Here is a 21689-nt window from a genome sequence, read left to right as displayed (position 1 = left end):
TCACTGTGACGCACGGGGCGCTCAATGCACTGGACGCGCGGGGCAAAACTGGATTTCCGGGAGATTTTCCTATGACCCGTACAACCGGGAGAAACGTTCAAAATCCGGGGGTCTCCCGGGTAATCCGGGAGACTTGGCAGGTATGGAAAAGGCACTGTATCTTAGGCAAGACTTACATTGCATTTATTTGTACATGACGGTTATAGTGCACTACCGCTGAGTCATGCCACATTTCCAATGAGGTTTTGCTTCACAAAGCCAGCCCCAGTGAAGCCGCTCACCAATGACGAGCAGTGAGTGAGAGCGCTCAATGTGCTGCCTCAGAGCAGTGCGGGAGGAGAAGCGGCGGGAACAGCTCCCCACGGGGCAACCATACACCAACCGCTGCTGCCGTGCTCCTGGCTCAGCAGCACTGCCGCCTCCCTGGGTGTGCTTCTTCAGATGGACATAGAGGCTAGACTTGGCCGCAAACCGTGATGAACACCCTGCAAACATTGCGAGCGAATAATGAAACACATTATGTTGACACTGATTACTTGGTTTACACAGCAGCCACACTGCGATTCTCACAAACAGTCCATTCCTTTAACCCTTGGAGGGTCGAGCAAAATGCGTCCCAAAAATGTGTATTTTCTTATTGCTGAATTAAATTCCTCAGATGAATCTATTTAAGAAAAGAATTGTCTCAAATATTTTGGGTTGACCATAAAGTAACAAAAAAATCATTAGTGTTGTTACATACACATGCTTTATTAGTAACAGCAAGATAAATTCTAAAAAAAAAACTATACAATTAAAAAATTATGCATTGAAATAAACGCCTGCGTAGTTCACAGATGCACAAAAATAAGTGCACTAAGTGGCATTAAGTGGAAACACAGGGGAAGAAAAGCCACTTTTGATCCAGTCAGCATCGTCTCGCCGCGCAAGCTTTTGAGATGTCGCTTACTCATCAACATCCGAGCCTTAACTCGTAAGTAACTCCTTGTACGACGGGCTGACGTTTACTGAATCAGATTCTCATTCGACAGTCGAGCGGCGATTTGAAGGCTTCGCCGCTAGACTCACTTGTGGCAGAGAAACCGGCGCGCACTTCCATAGCGAAAACGAACTGCGCTAATTGTGAACACATCCGGAAAGCGAAAACAAGTCCGAAACCTATAATAATCCTTCACCTTATTGCCAACGAGACAGCAACGGTTTTTGTGAGTCCCCGAAACAGGAAATGCAACCACAGCGGCATCGTATGTGTCAGTCAACACCTGCACGAAAACAGCCGTAATCGCGTACCGGGGAGCAATAAACGAGAGGGTAACACATCGGTCACCTTTTAAAGGTTTTAAACCAGAAAGCCATCAGTTTTGCGGGTGCAACAAGTGGGTTGTTGCAACAAACTAGCTGGTGCACCGCTGTAGTAAAGCATAAAAAAAATGGAGAGACATTGGCGCAAGGAAAAAATTTCACGTGTTCCCGCAGTGAGGCAGCACGTCAAGCAAGACAAATGATCAAAAAAGGCACACGTTTTAAACATACAGGCAATGACATACATGTACGTCTTTGACCATCTCGTGGCTGTTAGCGGATGACGTACATGTACATCTCTGACCCTCAAAGGGTTATTGCTTGCTGCATCGCATAATTTCCAGCCCACAAATCTTGACCCCGGCCACTAAACATACATGACAGGAGAAGTTGCTATGGACATTTTACGAAGCTTTGATTTTTAAGCCTCTCAAAACAATCCTATGGCAACAATCTGAGTTTTGTCTTCATAGCTTTGAGGCTTCTTCTGTTCTTTAGAGCATGCTCAATTCTCTCCATATTATACTTTCTTATGTCGGCTACTTTATGCCTATTGATTAACTTCAAAAGCTCTGCCAGCTCTATTTCGTCTGTTGCATTTGAGGCTTTAATGGCTTGACGTTTCTTAATGAGGTTTTTCGTCTCTTGGGATAGCTTACCAGTGTCCTGTTTAACGACTGTACCCCCGACTTCCACTGCACACTCCTTAATGATACTAGTCAGATTATCATTCGTTGCGTCAACGCTAAGGTCGGTTTCCTCGGTTAAAGCCGCGTACCTATTCTGAAGTGAAACTGAATTCCTATACTTGCCCTCTCAGAGCTAGTTCATTAATCGGCTTCTTGCGTATCAGTTTCTGCCGTTCCTTCCTCAAGTCTAGTTGAATTCTAGATCTTACCATTCTATGGTCACTGCATCGGATCTTGTTAACTACTTCCACATCCTGTACAATGCCTGGGTGGACACACATTATGAAGTGTATTTCATTTTTAGTTTCACCATTAGGACTCTTCCACGTCAACTTACGAAGTAGCCCGTTTTCTGTAGAAGGTATTCAAGATCCGTAAATTATTGTGTTCTGCGAACTCTACTAGTAACTCCCCTCTGGAGTTTCTAGAGCCGATGCCATATTCCCCAACTGCATGATCTCCAGCCTGCTTCTTGCCTACCTTTGCATTAAAGTCGGCCATCGGTACAGTATACTGTGTCTTTACCTTACTCATTGCTGATTCTACGTCTTCGTAGAAGCGTTCAACCAGTTGATCATCATGGCTGGATGTAGGCGCGTAGACCTGTACCACCTTGATCTGGTACCTCTTATTAAACTTAATTACGATACATATCACCCTCTCATTAATGCTATAGTATTTCTCTATATTGCCAGCTATATTTTTATGAATAAGGAACCCCACCCCTAGTTCTCTTCTGTCAGCTAAGCCACGATAGCATAGGACGTGTCCGTTCTTCAGCACTGTACAGTCAAACCTCATTACAACGAACACCACATTAACGAACATTTCAAATTAACGAACTTTTAAGAAATCCCGTGCCGACTGTTTATAGTATCAATGTAAAAATATTTCACAACTACGCACTTCAGAATAACGAACATTTCAGAATAACGATCGTTATTTAATTACCGTGTAACCTTAACAACACCTCAGTACTACGAACTTATATCCCAAAATGCGAGGATTCTTAGATTTCAGTGTATCGGTCATGGCAGTCGGAGCTGTAAGGTAGCAGACGACGCAGCGCGAAGAGCGGACGCCCTCCTGCAAAAACCTGAGATGGCGCGGGAGGAGAAAGACGCGGGCGGAGAACTTTTTTTTTTCCTCTCTCCGTTGCGGAGGCGACAACGCATCAGGTTTTGTAAAGGACCAACCGCATGCATTGCACGCGACTTTCGAGCGAAGGCGACTGCGACAAACGGGCTCCGTCGCGCTGTCGCGACGGGAGCACCTACATGTTCGTGACAAAGTGTCACGGTTGCTCGATTGAAAACTATTGCATGCACACAGGCAAATTACAAAAAAGAATTACAGAGTAGATGAATGACAACAGGCCAAATTTATTATTGTCTTGTTTGAGATAAGGATGCCATAAAAGCGTTTCGTGACTTTCTTTTTTCGCTGTGATCCCATGGGGCGCCCGGAAGCGTACGCTGCCTATGCTACGTCGCATTTTGCAAACTGTGTTATGTTGGGGTTAGTCCACAAGGCGCATCTCGACAACGTTTCCTTTTGCTGTCATATAACGTTTAAGAAAAGGCGCAGCGCCTCACATCGTTGCTTCACAGGGAGAAGGGCTCCCTCACACGACGATGTTGACATTGCAGCAAGCTACCACCAAAGCAGCAAGCTACCACCAATGCAGCAAGCTACCACCGAAACGTCAAAACGAACCGTCGATCAAAATTAACGACAAAATACGGCCACTGCCTCGCTCTCCACGTGAGATGGGGCTGTAAAGAAGGTAGTCTATAACTTGCATTCCTTGAAGTACGCGCCGATTGGAAGCATCACGAGCAAATTGCAACCGAAGCGAGGGTCAGAGGTGCTGCCATGTTGCCGGATATCGTCATGCTCACTTCCGGGCGACAAGCGATGTTTTCTGGCTTTCCAGAAACCTGCGATGCGACAAGCGACGGCGATGGATGGCCCTGCGCGACAGCAAATCCTGTCGGCCGTCGCTCAAAACTCGCGTGCATGCAGTTGGGCCTTAAAGGATTGCAGCGATGACATGAACGGTAGCACCCGAAGATCGCGACGAGTCCGTGTCGGCCACAGATGCGTTGGACTACTTGAGGAAACTCCGCATATTCATAGAAAAAAGCGGAACAGCGACCGAAGCGGAGCATAAAAATGCGGACGGTCTAGAATCGTTCGTGACGCAGAGTTTGTGCTGCACCCGTCAAAAAACGATCACGGAGTATTTCAAATAAACATGCCTTGTCTGACGTTCACGTGTGCATTGTTGTGAGAAACGAGTTCCGTTGCAAAGGTAAGACGTTTGCGTTACTGAAATTCTATTGTTATGTTAAATTTTCGGGCTTTCACTATAACGACCTTTCAGAATAATGAACATTTTTCCGCGGTCCCCTGAAGTTTGTTATACCGAGATTTCACTGTATAAGCCTCCTGTGGCCTCCTAACCTCACTGAGCCCTATTACATCCCATTTAACACCCTCTCATTCCTCGAATAGTACATAGAGTCGCCTCACTAGATAAAGTTCTAGCGTTATACGTTGCCAAGTTCAGATTCCAATGGCAGCCTGTCCGGACCCAGAGATTCTTAGCACCCTCTGCTGTGTCGCAGGTCTGACCGCCGCCTTGGTCAGTTGCTTCGCAGCCGCTGGGGACTGAGGGCTGAGGGTTAATTGGTGTATTCATGTGGGAGGTAGTGGCCAAGTACTACACCAGGGTGGCCAATCCTGCTCTGGTGAGGGAAAAGAATACCAAGATATAATTACAGACGCCAAAGCGGGGGACTTCTGGATGATTCTTGCCACCTAGGGTCAAAATGTACCTAATTCTCAGCGCACTGGTGTTGTTGCATGTCGACCCCATCAAAATGTGGCCGCTGCGGCCTCGCAAGCTCCTTTCGTCTCAACACTACGACACTACGGTTGGTACACCTTTTTAACATTTCCGTCAAATTAAACACCGCGCATTTGCAGCAATGTGCCAGCGGTGCCAGTTGTAAACATAGGCAAAAATACGAGCTGTTACATGCCCATTCGTGTGGCTACGATGCGGCATAAACAGGGCGTCGGCGATGCTCGCAGCTCTTCACAGGACGACTCACGTGGTCGTTTGCATGGTGGTCGCATTGTCGATGAGCGAGATCGAGGTTTGTGCTTCGTGAGATACGAAGGAAGTCCTTCAAAAATCCTTGGAGCGGCGTCAACCTTCAGCGTTGGTTTGTCGCGTTTCAGGGACACAGGGTCGCCGTTATGTTAGTCATATGCAGTGACAATGTCCGAGGCGTCGGAATGGTTCGCACATACACGTGTATACTTCGAATCAAAAGTTAAAATCGCCACTTTCCTGCCGCGGTATGGCCCGCTTCCCTTTCTCGTGCTGCTGCTTGTCTAATGGTAAAGAAAACAACGACACCTTTCTGGTTTCCTTGTAGCCGGAACGGCACCCCGGCGCACGCAACATCTGTTAGGCATCCTAGTCCTGAGACAACGTTTACGCTAACTTTAAACATATCATATCCAGCAGCTTGCCTCGCACTGCGCGAGTATTTCAATACACGGACGGCGCAGACGATCGCCTCTGTGGCACAGAGGCGATCTTAGAGCAGCGTATGAAGCTCGCCCATAGCGTGACGGCGCAGTTTCGTGACCACAAAGAGAATTGAATGACTCTGGTGACGCACAAGCGGCCATTTTGAATGTTTTGGTACCCGACATCATCAAAATTAGTTCTACTGGTTCGTGTAGTCACCAGAATTGACACTGCTGCTTGACGTCACGACAATGTGCATGTCAAAAAGTGCACCATGTGAAAATCAGCCTTAAGGGGGGACACGGGCCTTTGAGACCAAAAAATCGCGAAAAAAATCGGTTTTTTGAAAGTGGAATTTTCATAAAATACAAACACTGTCACGTGTTATGACAAAGTTTCCCCGCGTTTTGGATAAATATTTAGGCGCAATACCAGCTTATGTAGCCACCGCGAGCTATACTTTGAGTCAAAGAAGCGCAAAAAAGGGGCTTTTTTCAAGTCGTGCCGCCGCTGAACCACGCATGCTGTCGCGGCCATATTGGTAGTGTTGGAAAGAACTACTTTTCTTCAACTTCCCGCCACAATTTCATTTGTCCGCATATTTGCTGGGTAGTAATACCGTGCCGAAAAAAGTCCCAGCGCGCGACTCCATTCGCCTATTCTATGCATGTGAATAAATGGAGCCCTGCGATTGGTGCAGGCGGCTGATGTCGTCTGCTGCAGTGCGCGGACGCGCTCGAGAAGCATAGCGCGACGCCATTTTCGAAAACGCTTGCGTGCAGCTATGTCTGATTATCGAAAGTTCGCCACGCGATATAAGCTTGGCAAGAAAAGAAAGCGAGCGCGTTACAACTTCGAAAAGCGCCCCGATCCTGCTGAAGAACCAAGCAACGACCACTCGCCAGCAGCCTCAAGCGAAGGCCGCGACGGCTCCGAGGTGGGCAGCAGCGGGCCTCGCGAGAGCAAGCTAGGCCTAACGACGTCGCCTGCCGATTGTGATCAGCGGAGCACCGTTGGCACGACACAAGGAGGGTTCCGCCAGCGGAATTGCTCCAACAGAAGAAACAAGCGAGGGAGAAACTCCAACAACTTGCACGAACATCGGCAACGAGGAGGAAATTGGACATGTCTGCGAGCGTCGACGACGGTGCGGACGGGCCGGCGGAGATGGAGTCGCGCTTTTTTATTGTCAGTGGAGAAACGCTAAGCGCTCTTCTCTCGCGCATAAAGTGCACTCTGTGTGGCGGCTCCATGATTTTTGACACAGGGGAGCAAGAATACGGCCTCGCCGTCAAGCTTCTCGGCATTTGTGAGAAGTGCGGCGATGATTTTTCCGAGTGGAGCTCCCCACGCATAAAAAATGGCAAGACTGTGACTCCCTTCGTTGTGAACCTTCTCGCCGCTCGTGCAATGGTCAGCACTGGGAATCGGCAAACGGCGATGAACGATATTTTCGCTGCAATGAATATATCGCACCGCGGCCTTCATTCCAAAACATGGCAGAGCTATCTGAAGCAGAAGCTGGTGCCGGCAGCCTCGACAGCTGCCCAACAGCTGATGGCCGAATGCGCGGTATCAGTGAAGTCATTATACAGCGACCTGAATCTTGCTAATTCTGGCGACATAGCAGTATCCTACGATGGCTCGTGGATGACGCGCGGCCATTCGTCCCACAGTGGAGTCGGCACCCTTATCGAACTTTTTTCTGGACTTGTACTCGACTATGTTGTGTTGAGCAACTTCTGTGCAGGTTGTGCGCGTGGCCCGAAGCCTGGCGACCCAGAATATGAAAACTGGAAGGCAAACCATGCCTGCCAGAAAAATACAGACAAAAAAAGCCGGAGAGATGGAAGTTGAAGCAGCGCTGATACTTTTTCAGAGGTCACTTCAGCTGCACAAACTGAGGTACACCACAATCCTCTCGGATGGTGATAGTCGAGCATTTCTTGCTCTCAAGCAAGCACAAGTGTATGGCTTTGTGCCAATTGAAAAAGAAGACTGCATAAACCATGTGCAAAAAAGGATGGGGACGGCTCTGCGTAACACTTGTTGCAAAACACAAGGGCTCTGCTTCAGAAGCTCTTGGTGGAAAAGGCAAATTGACGGGAGACTTGATAACCAAGCTCAGTGCATATTATGGATGGGCATTGAAGTCCAACAGCGGGGATGTCAAGGACATGCAGAAGGTCGTGATGGCAACATACCGCCACATCACGTCGCATGACAGGGTTTCTGACCACAGTCTGTGCCCATCAGGTCCCGACTCTTGGTGCCGCCAGAATGCTGCTCAAGCAAAAAATGAGCCCATTCCGAACCATCGTTATAATTTGCCTTCACATGTTTGTGAAGCCCTTCGACCAGTGTACGGGCGCCTCTCGGAAGAAAAACTGCTCAAAAGGTGCCAGCGCAGCATGACCCAAAACAATAATGAATGCTTGCATTCTATGATTTGGGCATTAGCTCCAAAGGAACAGCATGCCTCACTTTTCGCTGTCAAAGCTGCTGTGGCTGAGGCAGTGATGAAATTTAATTCAGGAAATGCGAGAACTTCATCTGCCATACTACAGGAGCTTCATTTGAGTTAGGGCTACTAAACAGCCAGAGAATGGCCGAGAGAGATGACCGGCGTGCAGCAGCATCAGTGCGCAAGCGGGCATCTGCAGAAAATCTGCAACGGACTTTCAAAAAGCGCCACTCTGGTAGCTGCCGACAGACAGACTACATCCCTGGTGGCTATTGATCACTTAGCTAGGTGAACGTGACACTATTTTTTGTTACATCTAAATAAATATCAGTCTTGTTTGTTTTTTAGCATTTTCTCAAATCCTGAATTTCTGACGCTTTGCAACTGTCCAGGAGCGATTTCTCGGTAACCAGAGGGCCTAGGATTGTCATTCTTGTTGCAGTGCAGAGCCACATGAATGGTTTCCACAGGAGTAGGATAAGATTTCTGCATTTCAGTGCCAGTTTTTTTTTTTATTGTTCATTTATTAAACAAATAATTTGCAACATTTTGAACAGAAAGCTTTGATGAGCTGTAAAGTTGCTAATAGTTGCTAATAGAGCGCCAAAAAGTGGCCGGTTGGTGTCATCAATAAAGTTTTTTTTTTTTTTTTGCATACATTGCGTGCAAACGCTTACTTTTTAAAGACTGAGGTATAATTATCAAATTTCTGAACACCATCATGCGAAATTTCAACTTTTATACCTACCGCAATTTTTTTTTCCGCGTAATGAACCCTCCCCCCAAATTTGCATCAACATTTCTGAAAAAAAAAAAGTGGGTTCATTACGCGAGTATATATGGTATTCTGCATGTCTCCCTGATGCTTTCATAAAAAGTTAATTTCAGAGTGATATCTTCAGAACTTTTATATTCAATTAAATTTTTACTTTTTTCATTCGTTTTCACTTTGCGCAATGCCTGGGGTATTTAAAAAATGAACTAGAAGGCAGGGTGAATATTTGTTGCTGAGCTAAGTGCACAGTGAGTATCGTGACATTCTTGCTTTATTTTCTTTTGCAAACAAAATTCTTGCATTGCGATTCTTCTTGCTACCTTCACATCAGGCACAATGTGACATCACAAAATTACAAAGAGTCAAACTAAGAAAGAAAGAACACCACGACATACACTGTAGTCTAAGGAACATGACAAAAGAAGCAGAGTCAAAATAGACCAAACGGTTACAAAGAAAATGCCTGTGCAAACTCAGCAGGCAGGCAAAAAGACACTTTTGAGGAAACGGAACTCGAAATTTCACCTTGTCTCTACTCATCCAGAATGCACGAGGATCATAGTTTTTGGTGTCCTTAGTGATGCGGGGCCTTCTGGACATTTGGTGCTTGCTTTGGTGCACTTTTTTTCCCATATGGCATCCTTCTCTGCAGCTCTTTGAATCAAGTGCTTTCCAGGCTTCAGGCCAAGTGATGCACAAAACTCTCTATAAGCATGGGGAGTGCCAGTATCATGCTTGTAGAGTTCCTTATTGTTTCAGCGGCAATCAGTGAAGCGCTTTGCCTTTTTGGGAGAATTGACCAAATTACTGAATGAAGACTTTCAGCCGCATTTTGGCTTTTCTCACCTTGGCAACGGCTGAAGGTCAGAAAGGCGCTGATGGACTGGCGGCAAGGCTGCTGCAGCATGTGCTACCAGTTTATACGTGTGCGGTGCTGAAGCCGCGCCATCAGCTTCTGCAGCATGGTACTTGGACCAGCTCGAAACAATGCTACAGCTATTGCAGCTCAATAACATTCGTGCTGCCAAACCGTGTCCTGTTCCCAAATGAAGAATGAGCCCAGGCTGGAAGCATTCTGGGCACAAAACATTTTTATACAAGGCATTCATTGCTGCGAGTTGTGCAACCAAATAGTCATCTGCCAGCTCCACATCGGTGCAGTGGTCCCTACAAGCTCCATTTTTCACTCGGTTGCCGAAACGGAACTGAGTGAAGCTTTTACTGCCTCTGTGTACTCACGAGAAGCTTGTGGCAATATGTAGCACGGCTCAAATGTACTACCAGTTCTTCACGGCATTTCATCCATGGGCTATGTGCTCGCCCACGAGTCAGAGCAGCCATCGCGCGATAACCACAGCCGTGGGTCCAAGGCTTGCAAACACGGACCAAACGGCCACGCATCCGCAACTCGTTGAACAACAGCAGAGGCAGCACTGAAAGCTGTTGACGACGCTTCTTTTTTTTACCATTGGAGACTTGCTCTTACGGCTGCCAAAGTGATGCAATGTTCTGTATTTCCTCTTACACCGTGGCCGATCCATAATCGCAGGCGAGGTCTATGGCGAAACCGTGCCGAGCATGACCGAGGGATCCAAACTATCGAGCGCTTCACGTAACCACGATGGCGGGCTAGACAGCGCGAAGAGGCATGAATGCGAGGGGAATTCACACCGTTGCCAGGAGCAACCGCTCAGGAGACCAACGGGGCTGCCATGTTTGCATCATGTGGTGCGCACTGTCAATCAGGCTCTATTGCGGGACCTTCGAAACTTTGCTTTTTATGCGTTTGTTTTCTCTCGGAGCCGGCAGCTGACACTGGAAATTTGAAGCTGAAGAAATGCTCTTTCTGATGAGCCCAAGATGGCGGCTCTTGGTTGCGCCGCTGCGGAATTACCTAACTTGAAAAACACGCTTTTTTTTGCGAATACCGTGAATTTATGCACCGCATTGGGTGGTAAAACAATTTTTTTAAGCACTTCTACGTGGTTTTCATGAAAGATCTTTCGGAAACGGAGACATGAAGTGTCATAAAAATTGAAGTTTGGATTTTCAAAAAATCGATCGTTTGGCCATTTTTGTTCACCTTGGCATCTGAGCAATGGCCATATTGCTCTGTTGCTCACCTGGGTGTGTACAGGCAAACGGGCGGCCACCAGAGTGGACAACCGAGTGACCGCGCAGGTGCTCGGGCCGCATAAAGGCCTTGCCACAGCCGGGTTCAGGGCACACGTAGCGCCGATCACCAGTGTGCTTGCGCATGTGCCGCGTCAGCTTGCTGGCGCTGGCAAAGGTCCAGGCACATGCCTGCACACAGCAGCAGGAGTACAACACAACATGAGAATGAAAGGCTCAAACTGTTGTCCTAAAAGAGCTCATTATTCAAAGTGAGTATTTCCTTTTTCTTTTTTTTTCTGTTAACTTTGTTGACGAATAACTGGGGCACAACCACCAAGAACATTTGAGAGTATGTCACAAAGTTATGGGTGGCACGTGTACAGTCATCATTAATGAACACAAAAAGCGAACAAAGAGGGAGATAATCGAAGCCTTTCACATTAAGAAGATAATTGTGTCAGCCAGGCTTCTGTACTGCTGTCAGAGTTTGAATTAGCTTTTTTGGATGCGACATGATTGAATGCTCTTCTGATATTCAACGGTTTCACATGCGCATTCTTGTTGTATGCAATCGTCAGGGGTGCAACAGCCGAAATAGGATATGGAACAATTTTTGGAGCAGCAAAATGTTACTTTTGGAGCACAAAAATCCAAATTTGGAGCAGGTTATGAAAAAAGAACCTGAATTATTTAGCATGAAATTCCAAATTTGGAGCAGTATAACAAAGAAGGCTTACTTTTAGAAAAGAAAACAAAAACATGTACAAACCATTAAAAATCAGCTAACTCGTGCACAGTGCACGTGAACACTGCTATTTCAATAAAAGCAGTGTCTTGAGCCATCCCAAAGTGCAAACAATGACTAAGTCCCATTAACATTTGCAGAGCATGTCAAATAATTCGAGAGGCACTCAAATGCTAATGTGGACCTGCGAACCTGCCAACCTCAAAATTCGTGAGATTCGTAACGTAGGAGCAAGTGGGGGTGGAGAAAAAAATTGGCAGATCCCACGTAATGTGGAAATCAATGATATGCGAAGCATGCATAAGGAATTATTTGATGTCACTCATTTAATATCAGCATCACCACATCTACCACTTATCATCATGTATTTAGCCACTTAGCATCAGGCGGGCGGGTGTAGTACTCAGTAAATATATTTACAAATTTTATACGCATTGACTTATCTAGAAACGATGCCACAACTAACGTGGGCACTGCCAGCACCAGCAGTGGTAGGCTGAAATGTTCTTGTATTCGTGCGTGATGGTGTTAACGCACACACGCATCACGCTGTTACTCTGTTCATTGAGGCAGTGAATCACCTGTGGTGACAACCTGTATAACACGAACTTTGGGAAGCGGGTATGTGCCACACGTGACTGATGGAAAGGGTTTCATGATATATATACGCGACAAACATTTTGAGTTGTTAATGTCATGACCAGTGTGTCGTGTTCGCATTACACTGATCAGCCCTCATGTTATAGTACATACATCACTATTATCAAAACTAAGTGCACTTTGTGGTGCAATCATGTGAATATCATAAGTTACTTTCGTTAATGTATTCTTCTGGGGTCGAGCAATGCTTCAATATAGCTTGCTGAATCATAGGAATACAAATGTAATGTTTATTGGACTGCTATAAAAGCGGAACGAACACCTGAACCACGGACGTTAAGGCGGGCGGGCGGACGGACGGACCCACGGATTGATCGATCGATCGGTAGCCAGCCAGCCAGCTATCTATCTATCTATCTATTTACACAGACAGACAGACAGACAGACAGACAGACAGACAGACAGACAGATAGAAACGCTCAAAGTCCCAAAGGTTCGCAAAGAAATACTTCACATTTAAAAGAAAACTGGTGCATGTTTTAAATGCGAAGCATTTCTTAGCGAACCTTTGACACTTTGAGCGTTTCTATCTATTAGCGAAACTTTGAGCGTATCACCAGGTGGTTTCTGCTTTCAAGCGTGGAAATTCATTTTTAGATCTTGTATTAACAACGGAGCCAAACAATGTCTCAGTAACCTTCTTGGATGGCATGAGTGATCACAATATCTTGCATCGCGAATTTGTATGCGAAGACAAAAAGTGGCAGAACGCAAAGAAACGTATTTTTGATTCCAAGAAAATTTGACGACGCAAACCACCGAGAAGAGAAGGCGAAAGGAAAGAGCATCAATGACGCTCTTTCCTTTCGCCTTCTCTTCTCGGTGGTTTGCGTCGTCGAATTTTCTTGTAACATGCACCAACTAGCCCAACAACAAGTTTTACTAAAGTATTTTTGATTACGCCTGAGCGAATGTCGATATGCCGATTAGTGACCTCTCAAGCTTTTCGGTTGATCTTATGCAATCCTTCCATCTCAGCGATGCAAACACGAACTGGGCTCTCATTAGTGACACGTTATTATTACTTAAAAAAAAGCACGTTCCTAAAATCAGTATAGCGATATTGACACATGGTTCAGGACGCATGTGAAACGCCGCATTAATAAAAATAAATGTTTATACTCATAGGCGAACTTATCCACCACCGAGGAAGGTTGGAAGGGTTATCGTGAACATGCACCCTTGTGCAAAACCGTAATATCAGCAGCTAAGGACAAATCTTTTAACAACGATACTTCAAACATGCTCCAAAATGACACGAAAAAATTTTGGAACGTGATTAATCCAAAATACGCCTCAAATTCAACTGCATCATTAGCCCGAGAGGGGAATACTGCCTCTCCTGCTGAGGTTGCTGTATAATTTAATGGGTTCTTTTTGTCTGTTTCCAAGGGTTCAAAACCAAATTAATAATAAATAATTGCCAAATAATATTCAATTTCCTCATTTAAATTCGACCATGCATGATGTTATTATCACTGCTGAGGGAATAGAATCCGCCATCGACCGTCTACCTACTAACTCTGCACTTGGTCCTGATGGAATATGCTCTAATGGCATATGCTCTAAACTACTCAAACTAACCAAACCAGCGATATGTCACATTTAACCACCCCATATCAACAATCCATCAACCAGCGATATGTCACATTTAAGCCACCCTATTTCAACAATCCATCGACTCGGAATGTGCTCCAAGCGATTGGAAACTAGCTCATGTCATTCCCCTCATTAAATCTGGTGACCCTTCCATTAACTACATACCAATTTCACTAACAAGCATGTGCTGCAAACTTCTGGAATATATCATTTCAACCACTGTCATGAAGTTCTTAAAGGGACACTAAAGGCAAATATTAAGTCGACGTTTATTGTTGAAATAACGGTCCAGAAACCTCGTAGTGCTACTTTTGTGCCAAGGAAATGCTCATTTTGAAATAAAATCACGTTTCAGTGGTCCGCGTCACGTTAGCGCACTTCAAATCACCCGCCTGAAAGCGGTCTTTCTCACGTCACTGCTGCCGTGCCCAATGTTGGCCGCATTTACTGCGCGGCAGTGTGCACTGGCGACGTGCGCCATTCGGGCATCCGGCAACATCTCATGCATGCGGCATTTTGTCGAACTTTTTGTCAGAGCGACTTTCACGAGCACGCAAAACACACGCGGCAGTACGCGATATACCGAAACTACCACCGAGACGCGACCGCGTGAGCAGAGCAAGGTGCCGGGCGAAGCGCAGTTCGGCGAAAACGGAACCTTGGAACCACGCGCGCCGTTCCCCATGGCAACGCCAAAGAGGTTCTTTTTTCCATGAATCAAAGAGAAACGAACAAGAAGCATTTTATTACGTATCTTGATGCACGGAAGCTTTTTTTATTGCAGCTAGTTTGATTACGAGTGATTAATTGTAGTCGAACTCTCTCACGTCATCGGGATCATTTCCAAAATGTGCCGCTCGTGGCGCTCATCGTGTGATACATTTAGCTTAATTTCTCGGTAAGTAGGGCACTGCTGTTGATAATATTGTCATTTTAGACGTTGTCATACACTGAGCTTTCACTCTGACATAAATTGTTATTTGCCTTTAGCGTCCCTTTAACAGAACATAACTTCTTTTATTGTAGATCAGCATAAATTTTTGCATGATCAATCCTGTGAAATACAACTCTTTGAATTGATCTCCATCACTCTATTCATTCTTTACACGATGTCGATGCTATATCTGTCGATTTTGCAAAGGCCTTCGACAAGGCTCCTCCCTTGCGCCTAATCCACAAGCTAACATGCCCGAACATCAACGTTAAGTCATTATCAATTTCTCAACTAGCAATCAGTTTTTGTCAGTGATCACTCATCTCTATTTATCCACGCTAAGTCTGGTGTTCCTCAGGGCTCCGTGCTAGGGCCCATCTTGTTTTTAATTTATATTAATGATATTGCTAATGATCTGTGTTCCACAGTAAGGTTACTTGCTGACGATTGCGTAATTTATAAAGAATATACTAACGCTATGGATACTTGCTACTTACAATCGAATTTAGAAAGCCTCAGTAAATGGTATGAAGACTGGCAAATGGAAATTAACGTCAACAAGACCAAAGCCATTCGATTCTCAACCAAAACTAGCCCTATGTTATCCAGCTACACATTAAACAATATGCCTATAGCCTCAGCATGCTCTATAAGTACTTGGGCAATCATTTGTCATCTGATTTGACATGGAACACCCATACAGACGCCATGGTTAACAAAGCATCTAGAACACTTGGCTTCGTTCGGCGAAACATAGGTGTAGTAATCGTAGCCAGGGTAACTGTTTATTGATACATGCTAGGTAGTATGTAATCGCAGATGCAGCGGCGCCGGCCAGTGAGTCTTCCCGCCAGTCTGTCTTTTTCGTCTACTTCGCTTTCTTGCCGCTTGGGGCACTGCTCTCGGTGGTGCCCACAACATTCCCCTTTCTTAAGGGGAGATGCTACTCGAAGACTTTTTTTTTTTTTAATATTCATCCTAGAGCAAGGAAACTTGGGCCATTTGTAGAGATCTTTATGCTGATTTCAAATATATAATTATTTTTCTTGCAAGTTGCATACTTTTTGTTCTGCACCATGACAAAAGTGTAAAACATAGCTTTGTAGATCCCCTTTTTCGATCCTTCAACTTCTATACATTTTGACAATTGATGGCTCATATTGTTCCATTTGAAGTGTAGAGTGCCGAAAACTATCCAGAAAGTGCATAAAAAATATTTACTAGACGTGAAAAATTCAAACATGGGAAGTCCATATTTTTCAGAACCCCGAATATGATTACTTGCAAATTTTTTAATAGGCATAAATAATATTGAGATTTGGAAAATATAACTGCATTCCTCACACCTTAGAGAAAATTTGGGCAGAATTTCATGCAGATCCGAGCACCAGAAGTACACAAAAACAAGGGCACGCTGAAAATTTTGCAAAAAAGTGCCTTGAGAAAACCGAAGTTTAAAGTTAAAACTGGATGTTTATTTATGAAAGAGGTAATGAAATCTGATCAAAATTGCACACAAAAGAGGTAAATTGTTCTTCTAGTAGCCACTGCCACTAAAATGACCCAGCGCCATAAGTTTCTCCTTCACATCTCTTTTGAGCAGAGTAGCTATTGCGCGAGCTCCCGCTGCCGTAGGTTCTGCTTGCGATCGGTTCGTCACTCGCCAAGCTTACGCTGACCTCCTCGCTCGCAGCAACTCGCTGCAACGTATACGTCATCGAAAGAATACTTTCGGGGCACTCGCTGTTCTCGCACTGTAGTTCCAGAAACAATGCCTTTGCGTTTGTAAGCTGGTTCCCGGGCGTGTATTGCCGAACAGTGACACGTTGGACACACTGCACTGATCACGAGGATGTTCAATGCTGTTATGCCAGTGATCAAGGAAGACTCTTTCTACCGTGATCTTTCTTCGTCGTCGAAGAGTCGGATCTTCTCTTTGAGAGGCACTGACATACTCGAATGCCGTGGCAAACTCGACGGAAGCATCGCCGTCGCTAGGCCTCGCGGCAGCACACACTTGCCGTTCGGGGAGTGGTTGGCTTCGATTTACGCCGGCGTCCTCGAAATTTATTCACCGAGCGATACTTTACTGGCTGGTGACTGCGCTTGCTATGGTTCTCTTCGTCCATGATGAAAATAAATACACGAGAGAAACGTTGTTCAGCTGCGCAGCTCAATGAACCACGGACCCTGTGAGTAGGCTTCGCAACACGCAAGGCGTGCAGCGGCCAATGGCGCTCTCCGATTCGTACCACGTGATTTAAAAGCCAGTCGCAGCGCTCGAAAAGCGCGGCAAAAGCATGCTTTCTTTATTATTTCTTGCGCTAAATAACCACGGGACACCGTGGTTATTTAGAGATCTCCTCATGCGATCCACAATGGCGAGCAGCAGCGCGTTATCGGCCGCGAGGTGCTAGAAGACGGCACACTTTGTCTTTTAACAGCCACCTTGTGCTCTTTAGACAAAATTTTAACGCAATTCCAGTTGAGTCTCGACTTTGATTTTTATTTTTGGAACAGCAGATATACTAATCTTAGCAAAACAGGTGAAAACAAAAAAATAGATAATTTTTTTAAAAACTCGCGTTTTTCGACCCGCATCTCCCCTTAAGAGGATTGAGTCCTACAGGTCCAGGTCTCCTGCTAACACGTCCACTCCTTGTGGTGCTGCTCCTGCCCTGCAGAGGTTGCAGGTGTCTTGCCGTGCATCTTGTAAGTCCTTTGTCGGTTTGTATGATGTAGACGCTTGGTTGCGGTGCTGGTTGTGTCACCATGCCATGTGATGCAGCTCCAGTGAATATGCGTACAGCTGCGCCCGGTGGTAAGCGCCCTCGACTCTGTGCCTTGTGCCGGGTGTCATATGTTGCTTTTACTTGTGCTCTATAGACTTCGTTCCTTTTTCTGAACTCGCTGTCCTTCCACTTCGGGGCTAGCATTCTCGGGGTGGTTGGTACTGGGGTGTTCAGGCGACAGCCCATTAGTAGTTCTCCTGGTGAAAACCCTTCCAGCCGGGTGGGGCCCAGTAGGCAAGCAGGGCTTCGTTTACATTTGAGGACTTCATCGGAAGCTGCTTTGCTGTCTGCAAGGCCCTCTCAGGCATACCGTTGCTCTGCTTATAGTAAGGGCCTGTGCTTGTCACCTTGACATAGCGTTTCAGGTCAGGAGGCAGCCCATGCACAGTTGGCCAAGACGTAACACAGAAGGTTGCTACCCTGGAGAGTGTTTTGTGTGACTGGATGCTTGCCCTGATTCTGTCCAGCAGTTGATTTGAAGCAGGGAGCTGTTCAAGCGCCAATTCTTCGAACTCGTGCACCGCAGCCTCCAGTTTTCTCTCACTTTTGTCGACTGGTTCCTTGGACGGCTTTCGGGAAAGAAGATCAGCTGTGTACAGCTTGTTGCCGGGAGTGTGGGACACGGTGCAGTCGTACTCCAAAAGATGCATCCTAAAACGCTGGAGGCGAAGACTTAGCTCATCGAGTCGTTTGGTCGTCAGTAGCGGTACTAACGGCTTGTGATCAGTCTCCACGTGAAAGGTTGATCCTAACAGGTACTTGTGGAAATGTTCACAAGCCCATGTGATCGCCAGAGCCTCCTTTTTGATTTGGGCATATCGTTGGTCAGTCTCTGTGAGGGAACGTGATGCATATGTCACAGGTAGGAGTCTGTGTTGTGACTGCTGTAGCAGTACAGCCCCAAGACCGTATGAGGAAGCGTCCACTGACACTGTATGAAGCAGCTGGGCATCATAGTGAGTGAGAATGGATGTCGTGCTTAAAGCTTGCTTGATTTTGTAGAAACTCTGCTGTTGAGCTGGACCCCAGTGCCATTCAGCGTCCTGGCGGAGCAAGTCTCTGAGAGGCTTCGTAAAGTCTGCTAGGTCTGAGAGAAACTTCGCTAGATGGTTTGCGGAGCCTAACAAAGACCTGACTTCTGACACATCACGTGGTGGGTCGACCCTGACTTTTTCTGGGTCGACGCTGATGCCTGTTGCGGATACAACGTGCCCTAGGAATGTCACTTCCATTAGACGAAAAGAGCACTTGTCGATGTTGAGGTTAACACCTGCATCTTCCAGCTTCCTCAGCACCAGCCATAGGTTGGTGTCATATTCCTCAGTTGTCTTTCCTGAGACAATGATGTCGTCTTGCAGACAACTCGCACTGTCTAGTCCTTCGAGCACGCGAAGCATCTCTCGTTGGAAGAACTCTGGTGCTGTGGAGATTCCGAAGGGAAGCCTCAGGAACTGTAACATCCCGACTGGTGTGATGAAGGTGGTGTATTCACGGGAGTCCTCGGCCAGAGGAACCTGCCAGTACCCTGCTCGCGTGTCTAGGTGGCTGAAAACAGTAGCGAATGCTCGTTGCCCGTTGTCAAGAGCTTCATTTGCTTTGATCCTTTAGCGTTCACAGTCGTGTTCGAGGGCATATCAAACCAGGTCGGAGTTTCGTCAGCGTTGCCCATGTGTCCCATCATGTAGCAACGCTATTGACGAAGCTGTATGACGAAGCGCTAATACTCGACCAGCTTGTGATCGAAATCTTCTGGCAGTTTTTGGCACACGGAAGTACGCCGCCGCAGCGCAAAGCCCTTCCGCTTCATAAATCGGCGCACCCACGATGGCAAGCCCTTGAATTGTACCCTCGTGAGCCCAGACTCGCGCGCTATCCCGAGAGCTTTCACGCAGATGCACTCTGCTGTCACGGGTAGCGACCTTGCACGCAGCTTCTGGACGAACTCTGCAAGTAGCGTTTCCAGTTCGGGGTGCACTGCAGTCCGTCCACGAAACGAAGTTTTTCTTTAGTTGCTGCAGGATGTGATGCGCTGCTTTTGGCTCCTCCAGTATCGCATGCTTTTCTCCGATGCACCGAATTCCCATTGTGCCACCAGGTTGCCGTGCGCTTCGGCATACTCGATAACTTTTTTCTTAAAGCCTATCGTAAACTGCCCTCGGCTACCACTCATTTCTGAAGGAAACAGAAAAATAAAAGCGGATAACCGAAGCAGCCACACTTGACAGAAGAAAAAGCAAAATGGCGTTGCCCAACGGTGCCACCAGCCCGCCGCTGCTGATGCTCACGATGGCAATGGAGGCTTCTGACTTCAGCTGCCCACTGTTGCGAGACTTTCACATTTTTTTCTGCCAATGACCGGCATATAAGATGAGGGTCGACTTTTCATCCAATTTTTTGAAAAAAAATTCGACCTATATTCCGGTTTTTACGGTGGCTGTCGCCGTCTGACCTGGGCCTATCAATGGCTGTTGTGTAGCCTTGATGGGTCCCATGATGTTGCTGTCGTACTGGTCACGTGCGATTGCAGTCACGTCCACGCCGGTGTCAACCTTGAAAGTGAAAGACGACTTGTTCAGAGTGGCTGTAATCTGCCATGGCGCATTTGCCCCCACAGTCATTTCACCTAAATATAGCTCTTCAAGGCTTTTTGGTCACTCTCATGAGCTCGAGATACCATCCTTCGGCTTTGACAGGCACACGCAGACATAGTCGCTATTTTTCCCACAATGATGGCATGTCTTGTTCGTCGCAGGGCACTGTGTCTTCGTGTGGTCCCGCACGTCACCACACCACTTGCAGCATTCATCTTCCTTCTTGCCCATGCGTTGCAGGCGCAACCTGAATGGGGCTTTCGCTTTGTTTTGGCAATTTTTTAAATTCACCTGGCTGTGCAGTTCTCCCACGCCGAGAGTCGACTGTTCGATGGAGCAGATTTCCTTGTGTTGCAGCTTCACGCTCTCTGAGCTGCGGGCAGCTGGGATCGCCTTCTCAAAAGTGAGTTCGACATCAAGTTGCAGCCTCTCATTGAGTTTCATGTCTCGTAAGCCTATCACGAGCCTGTCCCGAATCAACTCATCTTTGAGAGTTCCTTGATCGCATCTTTCAGCCATCCTGGACAGCTCGTCTGCTTCGCTTTCTTGCCACTTGGGGCACTGCTCTTGATGGCACCCACAACAATAAGTTTAGCTAATACTACTCCTAAGCTTCACGCTTACACCACTTTGGTACGTTCGAAAATCCAATACACATCACTCATCTGGAACCCACATCAGGCCTACCTCATTCATAAATTGCAATCTCCACAGAATAACGCTGCTCGATTTATCACCAAAAACTACCCGCAAACATCAAGTATAACAAAAATTAAATTTTCAATTACTCTAGTTCCTCTAAAAAAACAGACTGGTCATGCTCCTTTCATTTTTTCAGAAGATTTATCCCAATTCGTCATCACGCGCTGCTTTTAATCTCAAACCAGCCTATCGTGTGCCCTTACGACTTGATCATCAGCTTAATGTGGAGCCCATCTTTGCCCGAACTAATCTTTCCTTTAACTCCCTGCTACTACTCGCCATAAGTCTTTTTTTTAAATCAGCTTCTGGCTAACATTGCAGGTATTACTAATCATAATGCATTCGTAAATAATCTGAAATGTGTTTTTTTTTATGTTTAAATTCATGCATGTCAAATTCCTGACACGTTGCAGATTCATTGCACTAAGTCATTCTCGCTGCGCTGTTTGAATATTTCTTTTAATTGTATTTTTGGTTGTGGCGTCGCATGTATTTCTTGTTCAAGCATTTATAAATTATGTCTGAGGTGTTTGGATTGCTGTTATTTTTTAATGTTTGCACATTTAATTCCATGAGTCATATTGATATTTTTGCAACACAAGTATTACTGTATTATCTTAATTCTTTTTTTTGCTTAGTTCTGTACGTTAGAAATTGTGTTAAGCTGTATCATTCATAGTTCTGTACACCCTATGTAATGCCTTCGGGCCTTTAGGGTACTTGGAATAAATACACCGAGCGTGAAGTACCTAGGCTTCTTTTTTCCTGTGCTTC

The 21689-nt window shown here is 46.1% G+C and overlaps 1 protein-coding gene across 1 annotated transcript in view; it reads right to left on the bottom strand.

Moving 5' to 3' along the window:
* LOC119390297 (zinc finger protein ZXDC) overlaps positions 1-21689 on the bottom strand; it is a 117947-nt gene that overhangs the window by 44088 nt on the left and 52170 nt on the right. The window contains exons 6-7 of the mRNA XM_037657894.2: positions 10901-11081; positions 282-485 (exon numbers count right to left, since the gene is read on the bottom strand). Coding sequence (XP_037513822.1) covers positions 282-485; positions 10901-11081 — 385 coding nt within the window. The remainder of the gene's footprint in view (positions 1-281; positions 486-10900; positions 11082-21689) is intronic.

Source organism: Rhipicephalus sanguineus, chromosome 1 (genome assembly GCF_013339695.2).
Source record: "Rhipicephalus sanguineus isolate Rsan-2018 chromosome 1, BIME_Rsan_1.4, whole genome shotgun sequence".
Taxonomy (NCBI): domain Eukaryota; kingdom Metazoa; phylum Arthropoda; class Arachnida; order Ixodida; family Ixodidae; genus Rhipicephalus; species Rhipicephalus sanguineus.
Note: the sequence above shows the minus strand (reverse complement) of the source record. Positions and strands in the feature narration are given on the sequence as shown.